General features: G+C 47.4%; 1 protein-coding gene across 3 annotated transcripts in view; it reads right to left on the bottom strand.

The window, feature by feature from the left end:
• LOC135817128 (AN1-type zinc finger protein 1-like) overlaps positions 1–20,687 on the bottom strand; it is a 110,109-nt gene that overhangs the window by 80,765 nt on the left and 8,657 nt on the right. For all 3 annotated transcript variants that reach the window (XM_065330251.1, XM_065330250.1, XM_065330249.1), the window contains exons 2-7: positions 20,394–20,436; positions 16,188–16,367; positions 15,570–15,664; positions 14,216–14,263; positions 13,402–13,487; positions 9,864–9,938 (exon numbers count right to left, since the gene is read on the bottom strand). In XM_065330251.1, the coding sequence (XP_065186323.1) occupies positions 9,864–9,938; positions 13,402–13,487; positions 14,216–14,263; positions 15,570–15,664; positions 16,188–16,367; positions 20,394–20,436 (527 nt within the window). The remainder of the gene's footprint in view (positions 1–9,863; positions 9,939–13,401; positions 13,488–14,215; positions 14,264–15,569; positions 15,665–16,187; positions 16,368–20,393; positions 20,437–20,687) is intronic.

The raw sequence follows: 20,687 nt of genomic DNA, 5'->3' as shown, positions 1-20,687 counted from the left end.
CTACAATCATGTACTTGGACGTGGCTGATGTGTTTCCGCTGATTGCCCACTCAAATATCTGAAGTACCAACAGAAGTGCAAGAGAGAGAATAATGTTCCGGACTCTAGGAACATCGCAGTGCCAACTCATAGCCAAGGAGCAGCGGCATTCTAGTGACTCCAACATCGTCAGAGCACCCGACGGTAGTGGCTTTCCGTGTAGGAAGTATGAGAATGAAGCAAGTCGAGACACAACAAGATACAAACATGCGATGGTATTGACTAGGTAACACAATGGAGGAGGGTGACTGCGCCTCGGGGACTTTGTTCCAAGGCTGGGCTACAGCTGATAGAAATTGTAATGTTGATGTTATTCTGCCACTTCTTAATAGCGCCCTTTCATTGGAAATTGTAACAGAACCCGCAAAACATAAACACTGCCTTAGCCCTGGTGCTGGACAGTAGAGACGAGGAAATAGAATTCACCCTCCAGTGCTGGGAGTGAAATTAAAGATCGAACATCCGCGTTACCACCGGGTGTGAAATTGTGTTTAGAAACTCAACAAGATTAGGAAGGTCTCTCGTGCCAGGTCACCACTATGCCTGGTTATTGGTGAATTACACACGATCACAGCGGTCTCTCCTCACACTACATCCTCTTTTACTCACCAACACAAGAGGCATGGTATCCACGCTAGCTACTGCCAGTAATCAACACAATGCTACAGCCCAGCAGAACAGGATGCTGTGCTGGCGCTCCTGTATTGCACGATCTTGAGAAACTATGCTCAAAAGTCAAAACCATAAAATACTAAACAGAAGGTCATGACGACCGTCACCCATTTGTCTGCCCACTTCAGGAAAACTTTTCATCCGTGCTTGCACTCTCGCAGGTTTGTTTGATTCACTATACTATACACACGCGCACACTGACACAATACAAGACACAATAGCAGCAGTTGTAATATTGTAACACACAAGTACACGCACTGTTTCCAACATGAATACCACTACCATCATCGCTGATTACTGAGCCTCTACCGTCGCTGACATCATCCCCACACGTACACAGTCACACACAGCGGAGTTGAGAGAGTAAGGTTGAGACTAACACGAAATGAGCTAGGCTACACGGCTGTTAGCAGTAGATCTGCTGGCTACATGACTGTAATGAGAAGGCTTAAGACCATTTATGCGTCCGCGGCTATACTGCCTAACTGAAACCACTCAATCCATTCACCACAACGAAATATGGAGGCAATCAGTGCAGTGTCGCAGTGACGAATATAGATCGGCCCACACGTGCGCCATGGGGCATGATCACTCGCGCGGACAACCAAACTTCAGTTTCCTGTGCGCATGGGCGGGCTGGTCCGAAGTCATTCGCGATCCCAACTCCAGTCACGTGTGTCTTATGGTAACAGCGATGCAAACTATACACAACCTCCCTAATTAAGCTGACAGCAGCTGGTATATAAGCAGGGACCTTCTCTCCCTTCAAATCATCAGTTCCCAGAGCAGAAGTTGAGATCGAAAAGGAGACTTCAAGCCCTCAGCTTAGCTTACCTTAGCTATTATCTAAAAGAACAGAAGAAGTAATGGCGTTCATTTGCAAGAAGAACATGCTTGCCCTGCTTGTTGCTACCTGTGCAGTTGCAATGATATCAGGCGCTCCTGTACAGCAATCGACCGGCAGGTGCTCAAACCCCTCGACCAAAGCGTTGCTTAGACAGCTGGATAGCTTTGGTAGTAACACACAATCTTTCTCACCGTGGCCATTGTGTGTGGGTACGTTGCGCACAAAGACTCGCCTAGTGGCAGCAGCGATGGCTGCTCAGAGAGAACAACAGCAGTCGACTGTGGTCGCCGCCAACAGCAATCAACTGGACAGTGATGAAGAGATGAACGCAATTCTGGACACCATGGAAGGTTGCACAGCCGCAGACGTTCGCAATCTGATGGTCAACTTTCCGACAGCCAGTGACCCGTGTCAGTGGACCATCAAGTGTCGCCATGACTCTAACCGCTTCCCAGCAACACTCTACAGCGCCGTGGAGGCAGAACACAGCGGTGCAGCAGCTCAAATGTGCCAGTGTCGCCCAATCTACCGCAATGTCATCGTGCTACGAAAGCACACAGCCACCAAGAGCACGTGTGCAACATGGCATATGGAGTTCGAGCGAGTGCCTATTGGTTTCAACTGTCAGCGCAATGTTATGGTGACCAACGACTTCTTCTAACATAGAGACACATTAGACTCATGTGCATCATCACACTGATTTTCCAATTCCAGCATATTTCAGGGTTCCAGTACGGCCACGCGGAATCTATATGATCTATTTATCTTCTATTTATTTTCCCTGCATGGATTTGACTTGAGCGTATGCCAATATTTATCTCTATCCATCACCAATGGATATGATTATTATGGAGTAAGCGCAAGAGTTCTGAACACTTCCAAAATATATTATTTATATTTGCTCGCCATTATTTTAATGCCACACAGTGCAAGCTGATTCGCTTGACACGCACACCACAACACACCATCTTGATATGTTACCTTTGCCTTCCGGACTTAAATTAAACGCTCTTGGCAGATCTCAGATTCAGAATGAATGCCTTTCTACACTAACAAACTGGCTGAAAGTGCTACGGGAGTGTGTTGATTGCTTCAAGCAGTCAAGGGGAATAAGGGGACGGTCAGACTGCCCAACACTCCAAGCAGTCCTTCATCAGGATGCTCGTGCCATATTTGGCCAGCTTGCGCGGGACTACTAGTCGACGTGTAGAGTGAGATCAGGTCTCCATGTGAGAAGTGATGATTGTAGTGAGTGGTGCTTGCACGGTGTCCTAGATATACTGGGGTCCCGGACGCCTACATACCACATAGTAACACAGAACCACAACCCAGCCACCTGCGCTGGAGCGTCAAAGGGGGTGTAATCGAATGTTGTCTTCCAGTGAAAGACATTATTTCACCTAGGCCAACACCGGGGTAAACCAGACCATGTCCCGGCAATGGCCAAACAAGGACAACAACTGAACTGGGGACGGTGAATGCATTGACCTCGTGAAGGACTTATACATGTAGACCGTTATCACACCGAAAGAACCAGGTGGCCAAGCACACTATTATGCTGGTGAAATCTAGCACAAGACGTTGGCCATCCACCCTCTCATGACGAACATCCGCACCTTTGATGTGGTGGGGCAATGACTAGTAGTGAGTGATGTCGGTGATACATACATGTATACCTAATGTACCTAATGTAGTTTCTCTTTCTTTTGTTAGTCCTTCGGTGTTGCTGTTGCCGCGGTGAGCATTCACCAGTAAAACACCCTACACTCACCACAATCAATAAATTCGCTGTAATTATTGCCTGCGTTCTCATCAGACTGTCACTGAGAATGAGAATGATGGGAAATAAATAGAATTACCGGTAATTTTGATGTGTTGATATCAACACTGGTACCGTCAACGTATGCCTGTACATTGTATAGGGGGAGAAAGGGGAGATGTGTGTGCGGGTACGTCTTTTAAAAGCCTCTGCACTGGTGAGTGGTGATGTTTAGAGTGGTTTGGTGAGACATGGTCGACCGGTCTAGGCGAGTGGGATTTTCACACCGTCTGTCAATGCCCGCATCATGGCGTATGATACTGACACGTACCTGCTGCACACTTGTACACTGCTGGCAACTGAAATCCGACCCCTCTACCGTCTCGTACGGATCGCTAACGCGGCTAGCGCACCGCTAGGGGGGTCGGATTTCAGTTGCCAGCAGTGTAGTTGTACTTGTAGTCTTTATTAGTACAGTCATGTACTGTACATGTGCGTCTTATACGGTCGTGTCTGGAGATCTTGTGCTGTACATGAAGACCGCAGCCCTGAGGAAACATTTTACGTCGTGCATGGACACATACATTGTACCTGTACTGGCTGTAGTAACATACTGGGATGAATTCTTGACGCTTGAAGGTGCCTTGGGCTTGGTGGTGGACGGATTGTGTGGGTCAGACTCAGAGACTCAGCCTGAGATACTTGTATGTATGACTCTAGTGAGGGAGTAGTATGCATGAACCTCAAACATGACGTCACCAGTAAGTGGTAACTAACTCGCCCCATTTATCCACCGGTCCCCGACTCCCCAGCAGGGCCAGCACGCCGTGAGCACGGGCCAGCAGGAATGCAAGGGACACTGATCTACGGCACGGAGTCAGTCGGTGTGGTGTCTTGCAAGAATGCTCCACTGGCAAGCTGGTAGCAATGTGATTTGGGCGACCACCAACAGCTGAACTCGACCAAGCACCAACAACGGATGCAGCTGAACTACACCGAGTTGAACTGCTAAGGCTGTGCATTATTGTTGTTGAAGTCTGCGTATCCCGGACTGCAGCATGCATGGAGACTAGCAACAGGTGAATGACAGCCTCAGTCTGAACACAATCTATACACGGTCTGCGGGTTGGAGACAGCATCATGAGGCCCGCAACAGCCTGCGCCTAGTCTGCCCACCGTCTCACTCTCCAGCAGGTCCAAACTGGAAAACACATTACAACTAGCCCAAAGCAAAGGCATGGTACATGTACAGTCATTGTATGTCACTATGCAGTCATGCCGGTACATGTACAGAGTGTACTACTACCGGTAGTAGGATATGCATACTCGCGTATAGCAGCATAGCACTCAGCTGCTATACGTACCAACGTATGACGTTATGTTTATAGCTGGAGCACGCACGTGATCAATCGCAGGATGAAACCATTCCATACAGCCACCGATCAGAGGCAATTGCAGCAGAATAGACACACAGTTTACCGGCATAAAGAAACATATACACTAGAGTGTGACTATGACCTCTTTCTCAAAGTAGACAATTCTCACAATGACATCAAGAAAACAAACCAGACCGTTCAATCAATCAGTTTGACCACACAATGCTCACACAAAGTTCTTTCATTTCAGCATCAAATAATACAGAAGGGGAGTGGGTGGATTCGTCGCACCAGGTAAACATACTCCAGCCCAACTTCACCCTTGTGCCTCTTTGTGAGAAGGAAAACATTTAGAAACTTGAACCAGAACAACAAAAGTAGGCATATCACAGGCCGCCAGGACCCGGAAGAAACCCATAGCGAACACTGAACCGAATACCACAAAAGCCAGATCCTGTCAGCAAATTTCACCTCATTTAAGAGCGGTCCATTGACGCCCGGTAATTGCCACTCGTCGAAATCCAGAACAACAAAAACAAACAGTTCATCAGGCACCATCAACCAGAAATTTAGTAGTGAGACGCATACAGCGATGATCACACGCAAATATGTGCACCAGCCGCCCAATAATTTAATAAGATTACATGGATGCCAATCACGCGCACACCAGTAGATCTACCAATCGACTAATCGAGTTAGCACTCTTTTCATGGGCGAAATGTTCCAGTTGCAGAAAAACACAACCCACGCAAGAGGCTATCCACTCATGCGGCAATGATGAGTTTTACCAGTTTACGCCGCAGCGTCATTAATTTCGGAGTTTCGTACACCGCCCGAGACGCTGATAGATACTTGAGGGAGGAAATTGAGAACCAAAACAAGTGGCAACATTAGACACTGGACACCAGATTTCCGCAACGGGAAGGATCTCCTCAGTGGAAACTACACTTAGTCATTCATGGCTAGTGCGAGCACTGTCACTTTTAATTTGGAGTTATTTTGTCACAAACAGAAATAGTACAAGTACAGTACATGTACTCTGGAAATAGACACACGAGAAAGTTTTTGGTCCCTCTTGTTCTGCCTTGTGGACTCTGAAAATCATAGGCAGATACATTCTGTTCAGCACTGGAGAACTATCCAGCTGGTTCAGGATTTTTAAAAACTTTTTTTATGAAACTGAAAGTGCACATGCCTCGACAGAACAGAAGAACGACAGCTTGTCAGGAAAATCTTGTCGAATAATCTCATTCTGGGTTGGGCACACACTATCTCCAGGGTACCCCAGTATTCCCTATCCTGCCAGCAGCAAAGGCTACCTGAGTCAGTGAGTGAATAATGACGTGACCATACCATCTGACAAACCTGATTCACACCCAACCGCAATACACAAGCATACACATACCAGGCGAAGTCGAATCTGAATCCGATCAACAATGGAACGTGGGACTGAGGTCATTTTCCTTTTTGCGGGCCACACTCACCACGGAGGTATTTCCTTGGCTGCGTGCACTGTGCTGGCCGGCAGCGGTGGCGGCCCAGGCACTACTGCACTGTACTACAACATGCATGCCTCACGGGATCCCTAGCCCATTACTCAGCTTGACAGCAAGGTGTAGCATACAGACATACGCAGCAGGTGTGAATTACTCCCTTGCCTCCTTGAAGATTGATGCGATGAAACCACACAAAAGCAAGATGCTGAGCTTGACCAAAGATTGTTTGGCACATTTCTCTCTTTAGTTTAGACTCTGGGAGAGCTCAAGAAACACCCGCTGGTACTTAGCATGCAAGTATGTACAAGCAGCAGCCGACTCAGTCAGGTGAAGAGAGCTCTGGAGGTGCTTCCATAGCTTCTCGACTCAAGTGACAACTAACGTTACTTCACAAGGGTATGGGCGACATGACTAGACTGTGCAGTGCAGGGAGTGAGGCATGATTGTGTTAGAGGCTGAGGGATGGTGGCTATGTTCCGCAGAGATTGTCACTACATGTACTTAACTCATGCTGCTGTTGCCTAACATTATGAGTAGGAACACAGCATGCAGGCAGATTCAGCTATTAAAGTGGTACTTGTCGCAAGTGATTGTTGCTGGACTAGGAGCGGCCACTGTATTTACATCGCACAGACTGCACAGTCAGCGTTTTACAAGTAGTCTAAGACCTTCACACACCTTTCTAAGCACTGGAACAACATTCACACATGACACTAAACACTAAGCAAATCTACAAACACCGAATTAATTAATGCCTGCAAAGTTCAAGGTTACATCAATATACTGACACAATTATTAGCAGACAATGTGAACATGATCTGCTGACCTTTGGCCTAGTTTGGGACCCACAATCCTAGGACAGTGATCATGGTAATGTACAAGAGAAGAATGGGTAGCACTACCAGACTACAGTCAGATCAGACCTCGCTTATCCGGTTCCCGCGCAACCCGGAAGAACATAGCTGGTTACAGATCTACAGCATACGCGATGCATCCAACGTAACCGGTATTCGGTTATCCGGTTTCCTCGCCTATCAAGCGAGGTCTGGCTGTTTGCAAGCTGCTGCACTGGATTCAACATTGCACAACACAATGCCACGTCCACAGTCTGAGTCTATGTAGTCTGGAACGCTTGTACATGTCTCTAACAAATGGCCTGTACAGTACCACAACTCTGCACCGACACACAGTTGACACACAACGGACACATAACTCTCTGTCTCTGTCTCTCTCATGGCCCTTAAAAATACACCGGAAAACAAAGGCGAAAAAGCAGCTTGGGTAGTGCCGTTGCATGAGTGAAATAAGAACTTGTTTGTAACACACCCTGGTCGAAGAGGTTACTAAACTTTCTTTCCCCTTTGTCTAGGTGAATTGAGTCCAGCCAGCAGGTTTAGTGGCTGTGCCAAGCACAATGCCAGGCAGTGATTTTCTTCTTCGGCGCACACAGAGATCGAGGTGAAGACGATTTGTTCCATCAGTATCTTGTCTGCACTGAGGGCTGCACGTGTTACTTTTTTCTTCTTCTTTTTTTACAAGATAACCACAAACCATCATGGTGCAAACGCCGGCAAAAACGCACAGTGATGCACATAGCGATGGCAGCCAAAGGAGTGGAGGCGAGGCAAGAGCAGCTAAACCGACCAAGGGTCTCGTTTTCAGCACTGCTCATGTATGACAATTAAAGTAAATCTAGAAACCTCGCAACTAACTTTAGAGTACTATCTTGCAGCCTACATACCAGGAGACTAATATGCGCGTATGTGTATGTGTATGTGTGGAGATCGATTTCAGTGACTCTTCTGTCACACTACTACATGAAATGCTATGATATCAAGGTGCCAGTGAGACACACAAACACACACAGAACTCTTCCTCCGCATCCAATTGTACCATAATTATACTCATTACTGACGCTGAGCAATGGAGTGTGGGTGGTTATGGCTATAGTGTACAGAGGCACATACAGCCTCATGTATGCTCAAGACCACATGCACTACTCGTATAAGTCTATAATAATCAAATGCGAGAAAATTTTCTTTTTCGGGGAGAGGGGGGGGGGGGCATACGACCCCCCGACCCCCTTCGTACCATGTACCCAGTACCGGTATGCAGCTATTTACAAGCTGAAGAGGTATTATGATCAATACTGACTACTGTGCAGATTGATCTATTAGTGCATGTACTGCTGGGTCAGTGTTGACGTCATCATCCAATAAGAAATGACTATGTCGGCATTTCCCTCTTTTTTTTCTTCAAAATACCACTGCGGATTGTGTCTATCTATAGCTATGCTGCTGTATGCAAGACAAATTTTGGGATTGTGGTTGTACTACATGGAGGTGTGGGAGAAGCTGACGGATAGAAGTGAGTCAATCAAGTGACATACTGTAAATGAATGCCCGATCAATGAACCATTGGCCAGAAAGCTAACGTGGAAATCAGACATAAACCCACCATAAGAGCAGAGGGCCAGGCAATGCATCGAGCCATTTGTGAATTCTGATATCTGTGGGCAGAGTCCACTGCTCCTCTCAGTAGGTGATTTGGTAGCCTGGCACTAGGGCAAGGATATGTAGGAACCGTACTGTGTGTACAGCGATGTGCATACACACGTGCACAGCCAATGACATTAATGCACCGCTGTGTGTGAATGTGCGTGGGTGCGTGCTCATCATGAGCCTGGGAATTCCAGTTCCTCATTGCCGGTGTGGAGAGGAAACACATTCGATGAAGGAAGGAGAAACCATCACAATGATGAAGAACTTGATTCCCAGGATTTGTTGCAGTGACATGTTACATACAGATTACTAGAAGATGTGCTTGGTGTCTTTGCACACTAGCACTACTGGTACAGCTAACGCAGCTGATGCAGCTAATGCGGTTTTCTCAGTGGTTGTGAGACTTATCCACTCAACCCCACCATTAGGCGCTGCATCTGCCGCTAGGGTTTACCGGGTGTTAGCGGCCGTCTTGAGTTCCCTTCGGGAACGGACACGATAATTTACTTTACTTACTATTGGTACCATTTCCACGGGAGAGTTGACTATGCACACAGTGCACACACTCCCTCACTCAATACCAGACTAGAAGACAAACATAAAGATGGAAACAGCTCCCCCCCCCCCCCCCCCCCCCCCCAACCCCTACAGGAGAACATAACCCACCAGAGTGCACCACACACACACACGTACATGCCATTACTATTCCACAACACACATACGACAATCACACAACACACAGAGGGCAAATGCTGTTCCAGCAGTATTTCAAGCTGATGCCATTTTTTATGATGCAACGCTTGCCGTATGCGTGATCTCAGACGTCCTCGGCGACATTCTCTGATCCAATCCTGCAAAAATGCGCACACGCAAACACGTGAGATGCATTTAACCTTTTGCCCACACGTCTGAAACAAGCACACAACAAGCAATGCAGCCTAAGAAATGGTGTCAACTTGAAAGCGTGAAACGGACAGCACTGGCCGTGTGTGTGTGTGTGTGTGTATGTGTGTGTATGTGTGTGTTGGCACACTCAAGCGGTTATGCACTCTTTTAAAAATCTTGATGGCAGCAAACAGAAACTGCATTATCACAAACCCCCCTCCTCCCTTGACGTGACTCTTTCCCCCCATCATTCCTGCACTCATTATATAAATGTGGCCTGCGACTTACATTCGAGAAGAACACACCCACGGGTTTTTGTGTAGATCCAAGAGGGGGAATGGCATTGAAGTGGACACGATCCATCTACACGTAGAAGCAGTTGTGACATGCATAACACCATGTTTTAGTATGGCACAGAGAGGACAATCACACAAGTAGAATCTTGCGCAAAAAAACTAATACAACAGGCAACGAAAGGCAGGGTTCCAACTTCAAACCTACCACTACTGACTTGCCAAAATTACGATTCCATTCCAATATTTTTGGAAATGAATATCCAAATTGCGCAATGTACGCTCGTATTTCCGTTTCATACGTTTCTGGACATCAGGCAAAGCATTTGCAGTGCGTACGGGAAATCCAGTGCCCGGCGACGAGAGTGGGATGGTGAATCTCACAAGTGACCAGCAAGGGTCGAAAGCTTGTTAGCTGTGACCATATAATTATAGAGTGGTTTCACGTCTTGGTCATGTGACTAAATTTGTGCAGAAAGTGATCATGGCATGTGGACAGTGGATCCAACATGGGCGACATCCTGTGACCCATAGATGCAGGAGTTGAGTGGAGTTGGTACCAACATGGCTGCCCTGTTTGGTCATGTGATAGATGTGAAACCACTCCATTACCTTCACTGCGAGTTATGACCACCCATTTGACTGTGGAGGTCGACGCGGTTCATAGTATACGAGAGAGCTTGGAAGCTCAGGGCCCTACGCTATGCTTTTTTTGCCTAGCTCATCGTACATGTTATAAGAACTGAGGCAAAAGTGTTTGCAGAATTTATTGCGGATTGTTTTTTCTCTAATATTCGTCTACTTTTGGTTTGCTCCTTTTCTTTTTATCTCCTTATACTGTAAATCAACAAATTTTGGCAGATGAGAAATAGAAACTTCTCTATTAGAGAGGTTAAGATGCACGTTATTTCCGACGTGACGCGCAATTTCACGTCAAATTTGAAATCGATCGGTATTTTTCCTCTCACATGCATCCATTGCTCAATCATGCATCATTTGCCTATATGACATACTTTGGCCTGCGATTTACTTTGGCCGGTTGGTACCAAGCGGCGAAATCAGCGAAATTAAATCGCCAGCGAAAATTAGTTGATTTTAATACAGTAAGGGAGCATCTCATAAGTTCGCATTTTGTTTCTAAACGTAACGCATTTCGAAACGGGGGTAGGGGGGTAGCGCCCATTTCGGATAGAAAAATGACAGTTCGCACATTTTCTGGATGTGTGCAATACAGTGCTGTGCTTGTGCTAGACCGCTTCAGATAGCAGGGTACGGGTGTTTTCTAACCCTTGCACTACGCATGCAGGCTACTCAGAGGTGTCAAATGTCACACCAGCCTGATCAAACCGTGTACCTGCCACCTGGCCAGCTTTGACAGTACAGTCGTTGTGGAGTAACTCTGTTTATGTGTGTGTACATGTCATTGATTGAACTAAGACTGTAACCAATACTTACTTGTACTCAGTACTGCCAGTAGATGTGGTACTACTGTATGTCATTCACTTCCACACTAGCGTCCATGTCCATGTACTAGTACTTGAACATTGTACATGATTGTGCATACCATGGCATGGACATGTACAGTACAGTAGATCTACACTGAAAATGTGCGATAAGACTTTCAAATAGTGGGGGGAGGTAGGGGGGTAAAGTCTATTCGAAATGCGTTACGTTTACAAAAAAAGTGCGAACTTATGAGATGCTCCCTAATCGGATTTTCTGGCCTTTTTGTAGTTATACATGTACATTGACCTGTTGAGCAAATGACGACGCCGAATGCATGGTTGCCTGTGGAGCACATTACATAACTTAGCAGTCTCCTAAAATACGTATCCTGTCCGACGGCAAAAGAGTCTGCAGATTTAGTTTTTCTGCGCGTCGACCGGATGTCTGCGACGCGAAAGTTCAGCTCGCGTTATTTGGCTCGCACGTCGAAAAATCAACGCGAGTGACCTGCTGCTCACGTGGAAATTTGGACATTACATAACTTTACAGTCTCCTATAATACGTATCCTGTCCGACGGCAAAAGGGGCTGCAGATTTAGTTTTTCTGCGCGTCGACGGGATGTCTGTCCTGACGTTCACTGGGACCGGCGCTGACTCTGCCGATCACGGGCGTTCTGGACTCGACGGGATGGCTGTCCTGACGTTTCCTGGGACCGGCTTAGACTCTGCCGATCACGGGCGTTCTGGACTAAACGGGATGTCTGTCCTGACGTTGCCTGGGACCGGCGAACTCTGCCGATCACGGGGTTCTGGAGTCGACGGGATCCCTCTTCCGACGTTTCTTGTGACCGGCGCTGAATCGCTCGTTCACGCTTATTTTGGAGACGACGGGATCTCTCTTCCAAAGTACATGTATGTTAATGCGGACGCATCCTATCACCTATTCGGCGTCTATTCTAATTTAATTTCCTCCTCGCCTCCGTATTTCTTTCCAAATCTCCCTCTACATCAGGGAGTCGTATACATAATACGACGAATATTGGTACGGTACGGGACAGATACAGGAGCCCGCAAATATTGTGGACAGCTGTTATGTACAATCCTGTAGAGCCTTTGTAGTCACAGATACGGGACAGATACGGGACAGATACGGGATAGCTCCAGCCGTGACACAAACAAACAAACAAACAAACAAACACACAAACACCAAATTAAAGCTGTGTGGACCCTGGCTAGCGCCAGACGTTACTGAAGTAACGTCTTCTGCATAGCTACGGGAATAAAGTCATTGGTGTACTGTGCAATTGCATCACATGCACACTCAAATAAACAGCTCTTTATATGCCTAATCAGCAGGCTCAAATATAGAATACTTGGTGCTTGGCAAGATGGATACTAGAGGGATATTCCCTTTCAAAAGCGGGCATTCCTTGCACTGCTGGTATACATATCCACAGCTCCCGTGAGAGTAAGGCAGACTGTTTTTCCGCATCCGCAGGACACCCACCACCGCTCTCAAGGATCAAGGCGCAGATAAGTTACAGCTGCTAAAGCACTGATGCCACGTGTCGCAGAAGTACTGGACGTCTTGCTCAGATTAGTTCATGCAGAGTAAGACCAAGGTATGGACGTTTGCCAAACAGCCATCGTCCTGGTCAATCATATAACACGAGCAACAGACTACATTTGTCTTGGGAAACAAAGAACTACTCCTACACCGCCAACAGAAACACATTTCATAAGCCTGCAGTTCTCAAAGAGACAATCACTGTTTGTGAGAACTGGATGATATTCCAAAACACAGCGGAGCCAGAGTAACATCTACAGACAACTTGGCTACTAACGACTGCGGATATAACAACTGCGGATATAACGACAATTTGCGAATAACGACAGAATTTCCACGCTCAGAGCAAAGTCCAACTACCTGTATACATAACGAGACTTCGGGTATAACGACACTTCGCGAATAAGGACACTCTTCTGATGCCCGGCTGAGTGTCGTTATACGCAACGTTGACTGTATGTCACGCATTCCATGCCGCCTCGCAGCATGAACGGGGAACAGTAAATCAATCGCCACGTACCTGTGGAATTGCCTTGTCACCGACGGCGTGCATTTTCAGCTTCATCAGCGCCACCTTTGCGGCTGTGTGTGCTGACTTGGTACCAACTAGACAAGCGGAAACACAGTCAGGGACAGAGTAACGTCACACCAGCATCAACAACACAGCAGAGAGGTTCGGATTCAAGTCAAATATACAGAGATCATGATTGCGTAAGCATGAAACTTTGAGTAGCAGCAAACAAGCCTTGATTGCCCTTCAAGTTCTGTACAGAGATCATGTAAACAACAACCGTCTTGGTGCACTAAATGCGTTCAGATCTGGTGTGTGTGTATCACCCAAATTCACCAGCAGACCCTCACGTAACTGCCGCATTTGGCACTTGAATTTTTCCAGTACACACTCCGTGTGATTTCGGTGCATGAACGTCGAGCAAAACACATTCTTTGGGACACATAAAACGCAAGAAACCGAGCACTCAAATCTTCATTTTTCGTTCTTGTCATGCGTAACCTGCAAAACAACAACTCTGCCGATAATAACGTTACAGGTCAGCTGGTAGACCTTTGCAATTGTGGTGGAAGTTCTAGAATCGCCAGCCGTATGGTCGGGAGGGACTGGCGTGCAAATGCACTGGATGTGCACCCACAGATTTTCCTTATAGCAACGATAGCTAACAAGATCTGAATGAGACAGACCAAGACTTGCGCCAGATAACTGTCACACACACACACACACACACACACACACACACACACACACACACACACACACACACACACACACACACACACACACACACACACACACACACACATGTGCTCGTAGAATTCACCTTTCTTGACGATCTTAGCTGGAGCGTCACTTTTATCAGTTGACGTTTCTACAACAAGGAGGGGATAAGCAACAAGAACAAGAACGCAAAACAAAATGGCTGGAAAGTGACATCACGACGAGATACCCAAATACACACGAAGACGCACACGGCGATGGCCATGACAAGTTAGCTGGCAGCGTTAGCAGGCTGGTGGGTGAAACATTCTTCCTAACTTTCCCTCAACTCCGTTGACCCTTACTCTTGGCAAGACATGTAGACATGGACAATTGTCTTTAAAGGGGAAGTTAAGGCAAAAACTAAAATTTCACCAGTTGTAGTATTCGGGGTGCTGAGTCGAATGGTCTTGGTCCGAGAAAGCTGAGACGCTCCCTTCCTACTTGAATCCCAATCGAACTCGCGCACTTCCACCGAAACTGGGTGACTGCGCCCTACTAGATGGGGATTTGTATGCAAAATGTCACTAAAAGCGCCATTTCGTTCTTATAAAAGCACGGATGACCGCGATTGGCCCATATGTTGTACTCTTTTGGACGCTGAGTCGACTGGTTTTGGTCCGAAAAGGCTGCGATGCAGCGTTCCTCCTTTATTCCCAATCAAACATGGTTGAACAAGTGGTCACGTGCTCCTGGGTGCCCAAATCACCTGGTCACCACGCCAGCAGGCGACAACTTTCACACCAAGGTTCAACTCGAGTTCAACTCGAGTGACAGGACTGCACCCAAAAAAGGTCAAACAGACTAGGAAGTTGTACCCTGCAGGCACGGTGACCAGCTGACTGGTGTACGCAGGAGCACGTGACCACTTGTTCAACCATGTTCGATTGGGAATAAAGGAGGAACGCTGCATCGCAGCCTTTTCGGACCAAAACCAGTCGACTCAGCGTCCAAAAGAGTACAACATATGGGCCAATCGCGGTCATCCGTGCTTTTATAAGAACGAAATGGCGCTTTTAGTGACATTTTGCATACAAATCCCCATCTAGTAGGGCGCAGTCACCCAGTTTCGGTGGAAGTGCGCGAGTTCGATTGGGATTCAAGTAGGAAGGGAGCGTCTCAGCTTTCTCGGACCAAGACCATTCGACTCAGCACCCCGAAGACTACAACTGGTGAAATTTTAATTTTTGCCTTAACTTCCCCTTTAACCATGTGGAATCCACCCCATCGCAGAACAGGACAACCCACGGAGTCGTAAAAAAATCCCCCCCCCCCCCCCCCCCCCGCCCCCATACACCCAAACTCACACAGACAACCACCCCCCCCCCCCCCACACCCACCCACCCACACACACATACACCCAAACACACACAGACATCCACCCCCACCCACACACCCACACGCACAGAGTTCCTTACTTGTCCCATACAGACTAGGCACGGTAACCTTGGTACTAGCCGTCTCATTCGCCGCAAGCAATGACGGGCAGTCATGATCCACAGCATGTCGGTGTCTGGAAGTTGCACAAGATGAAAACAAAACAACTCAGCCAGACAACAACCATAGCCCCTTTCCCCACTGCATCATGAGCTCAGCATAGCAAAGTAATGTGACAAGCCTCTCAGCATTGGAAATCAACAATCTTGTCCAGTCTTAGATACGCACACGGATCAAGATGTCACGTGATAGAACTGTCATCGGTATTACCCTGACATTAGAGTCCCACGGAAGTGGAAAGGTGGTTCTTGACCAGGGAGTTGTACGACTCCTTGTTCTTGACCTGCCCGGCACGCGAACCCGTCGATTTTTTTTAAATTTTTCGAGTCAAAGTAAAGAAGACATCTTCCACAAAATGCGGAAAGAACGTTTAATGTGCAACATACACGTATTAACAAACAATACCGGGCACAGACACGTGCAGACACGCTTCCTTAAGACTTCCTTCAGTAGTTGAGCTGGTAGAGAGGAAGACTGGATAATGCACACGATGTGCAGTTATACACCATACAAGTAATATCAAGAGACAAACAACTCACTTGAGACAAAAGCGCTTATGGCAATGATGGCAGAGCACAGCTACCAGGTCATGACGACTACACTCTGCTATGTCACAGCTAGTCTGCACTGAGTCGGCGGAGGGTACTTCCGACGGTGTGGCAAGCTGACGACCGTCCTTCGCTGGACAGTCATGGCTGGAGGGCTGTGAGTGTTGGCGGCTACAGCATCGCACACACACACACACACACACACACACACACACACACACACACACACACACACACACACAGAAAGAGAGAGAGAGAGAGAGAGAGAGAGAGAGAGAGAGAGAGAGAGAGAGAGAGAGAGAGAGAGAGAGAGAGAGAGAGAGAGAGAGAGAGAAAGAGAGAGAGAAAGAAAGAGAGAGAGAGAGAGAGAGAGAGAGAGAGAGAGAGAGAGAGAGAGAGAGAGAGAGAGAAAGAGAGAGAGAGCATAGTGTGTCATATACGCCAGCCATAGACCAACTGTCTTCAGAGAGAGGAGCTGGGCAGGTACTTTCCAGGGCGGTAAAATCCTAGTGCTCACTTGCTAACCACACCAAGAATCGCATAGTGAACATGGGAACTACTGTACAAGTACAAATTTTAGTTTACGAAATCTTTCGTTAGATCACTCCACCAGCAGGTTCGTTTACGTACTAAATTTCGTTTTTGGTCGAGGTCTGTGAACCTGAACGTTCAGAAAAAAACTTTAGTTTGGCACAAATTTCGTGCCCCCTAGCGAATATAGCGTTAGGGGGCAACCCGACAGCACGACAGTACATACTTTTATAGATCACCGGTGATCGATAAATTCTACACATTTCAAATATTTTCAATGGGGAGCCTCTGGAGTGAAAAAAAATGTGTCAGTGCCTTCTAGGTTCAGCCTGGTCCCATAGCTCAGTGGTTACAGCATTGCTCATGACAAGCAAAGTCCTGGGTTCGAGTCCTGGTGGGTCTGGCGTTTTTTTTCTCTTTTCAGGCAGTTCACTTCCCCAACTGATCCTTATTATTTATTAGTTATTTTGTCTTTCTTTTTTGCATGACGTAACATTTCCTGCTCGCAAATGCGAGGTAGTAGGAGAATGCGCTCTGGCTGCAGCATTCTTTTTCTTCTTGCTTTGCACGTGTAGTGTATCCTTTCCGTCCAAAACTGTAATCATTTTCAACTTTCAAGGTCCTTTTACGAACCATGCCTCCCCGTAGAAGGACCCATCGTGCTGCGAGCACAGAGCACGCACAACTGCAGGACAACGTACACACGGCTGTTTTTTTTGCGCGATTTTGGCCCATTTGATATGGCGCCCGAGAATGCGTAAAAATTTATGATTTTCGTCCAGGAATTGCTTTAGACAGAGAAGTATTCACCAGACTTCGCCACTTTTCGTCTCCACTATGCTTGGTTTGCCCTGAGTTTTCAATTTGTTGGCCTTGTCTTTCCCTCAGCTCTGCGTACATGCCACGTGACCACTGCTTCGATTTGTTTCCTTGCCTCTGGAGGACGTTGTTTTCCTCGCCTGGGATGTTCATCGTGCAGAATTTGAGCCAACGTTTGTGCCCCAAATCGTATCCCCAGATTTGAGTATCGTTTAGATAATTTGGAATCGGGTAGGTAAGAGTCCGTTCTGGTGCTGTAGAAAATTTCGTTCCATGACGTGCATCAATTCTGTGCGACTTGCGTTTGCAATATTCCCACACTTCTGGTATTTCCCACATTTACTGGATCGTAGCTGCAATTGTGTTACTCTCCAGTTGTGGTGAGGACGTAGAGTGATGATGGATGAACATAACTCACTACTGCAAGAAGTCTGCCGAGTCGGCGGCAGAATGTTTTCCTGTTTCAAGCGGTCTACCAGATATAGTGTGGCAAAATACAGTGATCTGCTGAAATCTGTACATGGCATTGACATCTCGAAGACTGCCCAGACATCCACCCACCATACATCTGTATTCTGTGCGAGCGAGCCCTAAAGAGAGCCAGTAGAAAGGCAGAACATTGTGGAGGTGGCTGTGGACCTGTCACCAAATGGGAGCCACACCATCGCACAAACTGCTCAGTGTGTGCAAGCCAGAAGAAAAGGGGCGCAAGCGCACACCATGCTACCAAAAATACACAAAGAAGGAGTTCCGCTTAGGCCGATAGTGGCTGCTAGCCAACACACCGCCTAGCTCGCCACCTGGCGAAGATCCTCCGCACCCTCACTGCACTGGACAGTCGGCCACGAATGTCACAAATTCCAAGCACTTCATCATGACGATCCCAGGGCCAAGTATTGACAACGACCACGCGATGGCGAGTTTCGATGTTAAAAGCCTCTTTACCAACGTTCCGATGGCCAAGACCCTAGAGATCCTGAAAGAGAAACTCAACACTCAGAACCCTGCAGACAGGGACACCTTGCTCTCGGTGACCAGCATAGTGCAACTGGTTGAGTTCTGTGTCAATAACGCCTACCTACAGTACAAACAGACATTTTACCGGCAGACAAGAGGTGCAGCCATGGGTTCCCCACTCTCTCCCGTGCTAGCAGATATTTTCATGGAATGGCTCAGGGAACAACTCCTGACAACATGTGGTGACAAGATCAAGACCTGGCTGCGGTACGTGGACGACACCTTCACCATCATCAAGAAAGGAGAAATAGCCCACGTACTAGCAGCCATCAATGCAATTTCACCAGACATACAATTCATGGTGGAAGAGGAAAGAGATGGAGGAATTGCATTGGAGTCTGAGCGTTCCATACGAGAATTCATCGCAAAGACACTGCCCAGCTATGCCGCTACAGAGCTGCCGGTGTCGAAGCGGAATGGCGATGTCTCCATGGCTGCCACTGTATATTTTCCGGACCTCATCGCCGTCGTCATGCACTTCCTGGACATCCTCAATGAGAGTGACAGCTTGACATGGCATTCAGGCACGATTCCACAGTCCGAAGTGTGCTCAAGATTGGCGGTGCTAAAGGAGGAGGCAACTTCAAGTTGAGTTTGCAGATCGCCAGCGTACTAGCATCGAACGCAACGCACAACACCATTCCACTGTGCATGTTCGAGGAAAGACACTCTGGTCAATTTGAAGACTGCTCTTGGACAGTATGCTCCACAGATTGAACATTTGCAAAACACGTTATGGAACGGCAGGCAGCTGAGAGTGTACATGTTCAGCGATTACGAATTTCAGACAATGAACTACGGGCTGTCAGGTTCTGGCGGACTACGTCTATGCTTGCACTGTTTGCCAGCCACTCAGAAATAGCTCCGAGGGCTGTGCAGACGGCCTCCCCGCTGATGCAATTGATGATGAAGTGTACTCGGCGCTGAGTGTTGTTGATGAGGGGTGCGTGGCGGGCATGCGTGAATCTGATGATCAAGGCAAACTGGAAGGGCAAGGGGTGGTGGTGGGCAAGTTGTCTAGGTGCAAGCCAGTTTGGGAAACTATGGGGGCGTCTGAATTTGTGCTAAGGATCATTTGTGAGGGGTATCTACTCCTGTTCGTGCAACTACCAAAGCCGAAAACTGTAAAAAATCATAGTAGTGGTCAGTGCCAATTTTGAAATTGTCACAGATTCAATCAGAGATAGGGTGGAAAGAGGGTGCATAAAGGAGGTCAAGAGTGAGGAGGCAGTGATTTGCAGCCCTTTAGGTGTGCTGAATAATGGGGAAAAGCTGAGACTCGTTTTGGATTTGAGGTATGTCAATATTCATCTCGCGAAGTATAATTCAAATTGCTGTTGCTGCTGTCCCCGCAGAAGAGGTTGATTGTTGTTGTTGTGTGTGTGTGTGTGGGGGGGGGGGGGGGGGGGGAGGGTGCGTGAGGTGTGCGAGTGGTGTTAGCATATATGGTGTGGTTGCACACAGGAGTGAGAAAGAGAGTACTATTTAAAAGAATGCTACAGTGGAGGTGTCAAACTTGACCAGGATTAGAACATCATTCGACATGCCATGTCATCCGCCACATTTGGCACACCTGTGGTGCAAAGATTGCAAATCAAAACCCCTCCCCCCCCCCCCCCCCCCCCCCCCGCCCGGGAAATATGCAGTGTTGCTCAATGAAATCCAGTTGCATCACTCAAGTACGCGCCAGGCGTTGCGCAGCCCTAGAACTGCGGACACTGAGCTGCAAAACGGTGCAAGGCGCAAACTTGACACTTACTTGAGTGATGCGACTAGACTTCATCTAGCAGCACTGTAGTAATATACTCCACCCAAATTAGGATGACTTACCAGAATACTTGCTGGCAGCCCGGACAGGTGATAGGTAAGAAATCTACAACGAAAAATGTATAAAACATGAGAAAGAGACAGACAGACAAACAGACAGACAGACAAGACTGACAAGACACACAGACAGACACACATACAGACAGACACACAGACAGACAGACAGAGAGTGAGAATGAGTGAGTGAGCGACATAGACCAGCAGGCAGACAGCAGGAGAGACAATACTGGGTGGATGACAAAAGAAAACACATACAAACATGGAGACTATTGCGTACTTCGAAGTACTACAATGCAG

This window comes from Sycon ciliatum, chromosome 5 (assembly GCF_964019385.1).
Source record: "Sycon ciliatum chromosome 5, ocSycCili1.1, whole genome shotgun sequence".
Taxonomy (NCBI): Eukaryota; Metazoa; Porifera; class Calcarea; order Leucosolenida; family Sycettidae; genus Sycon; species Sycon ciliatum.
This window is presented reverse-complemented; position numbering and strand designations above follow the sequence as displayed.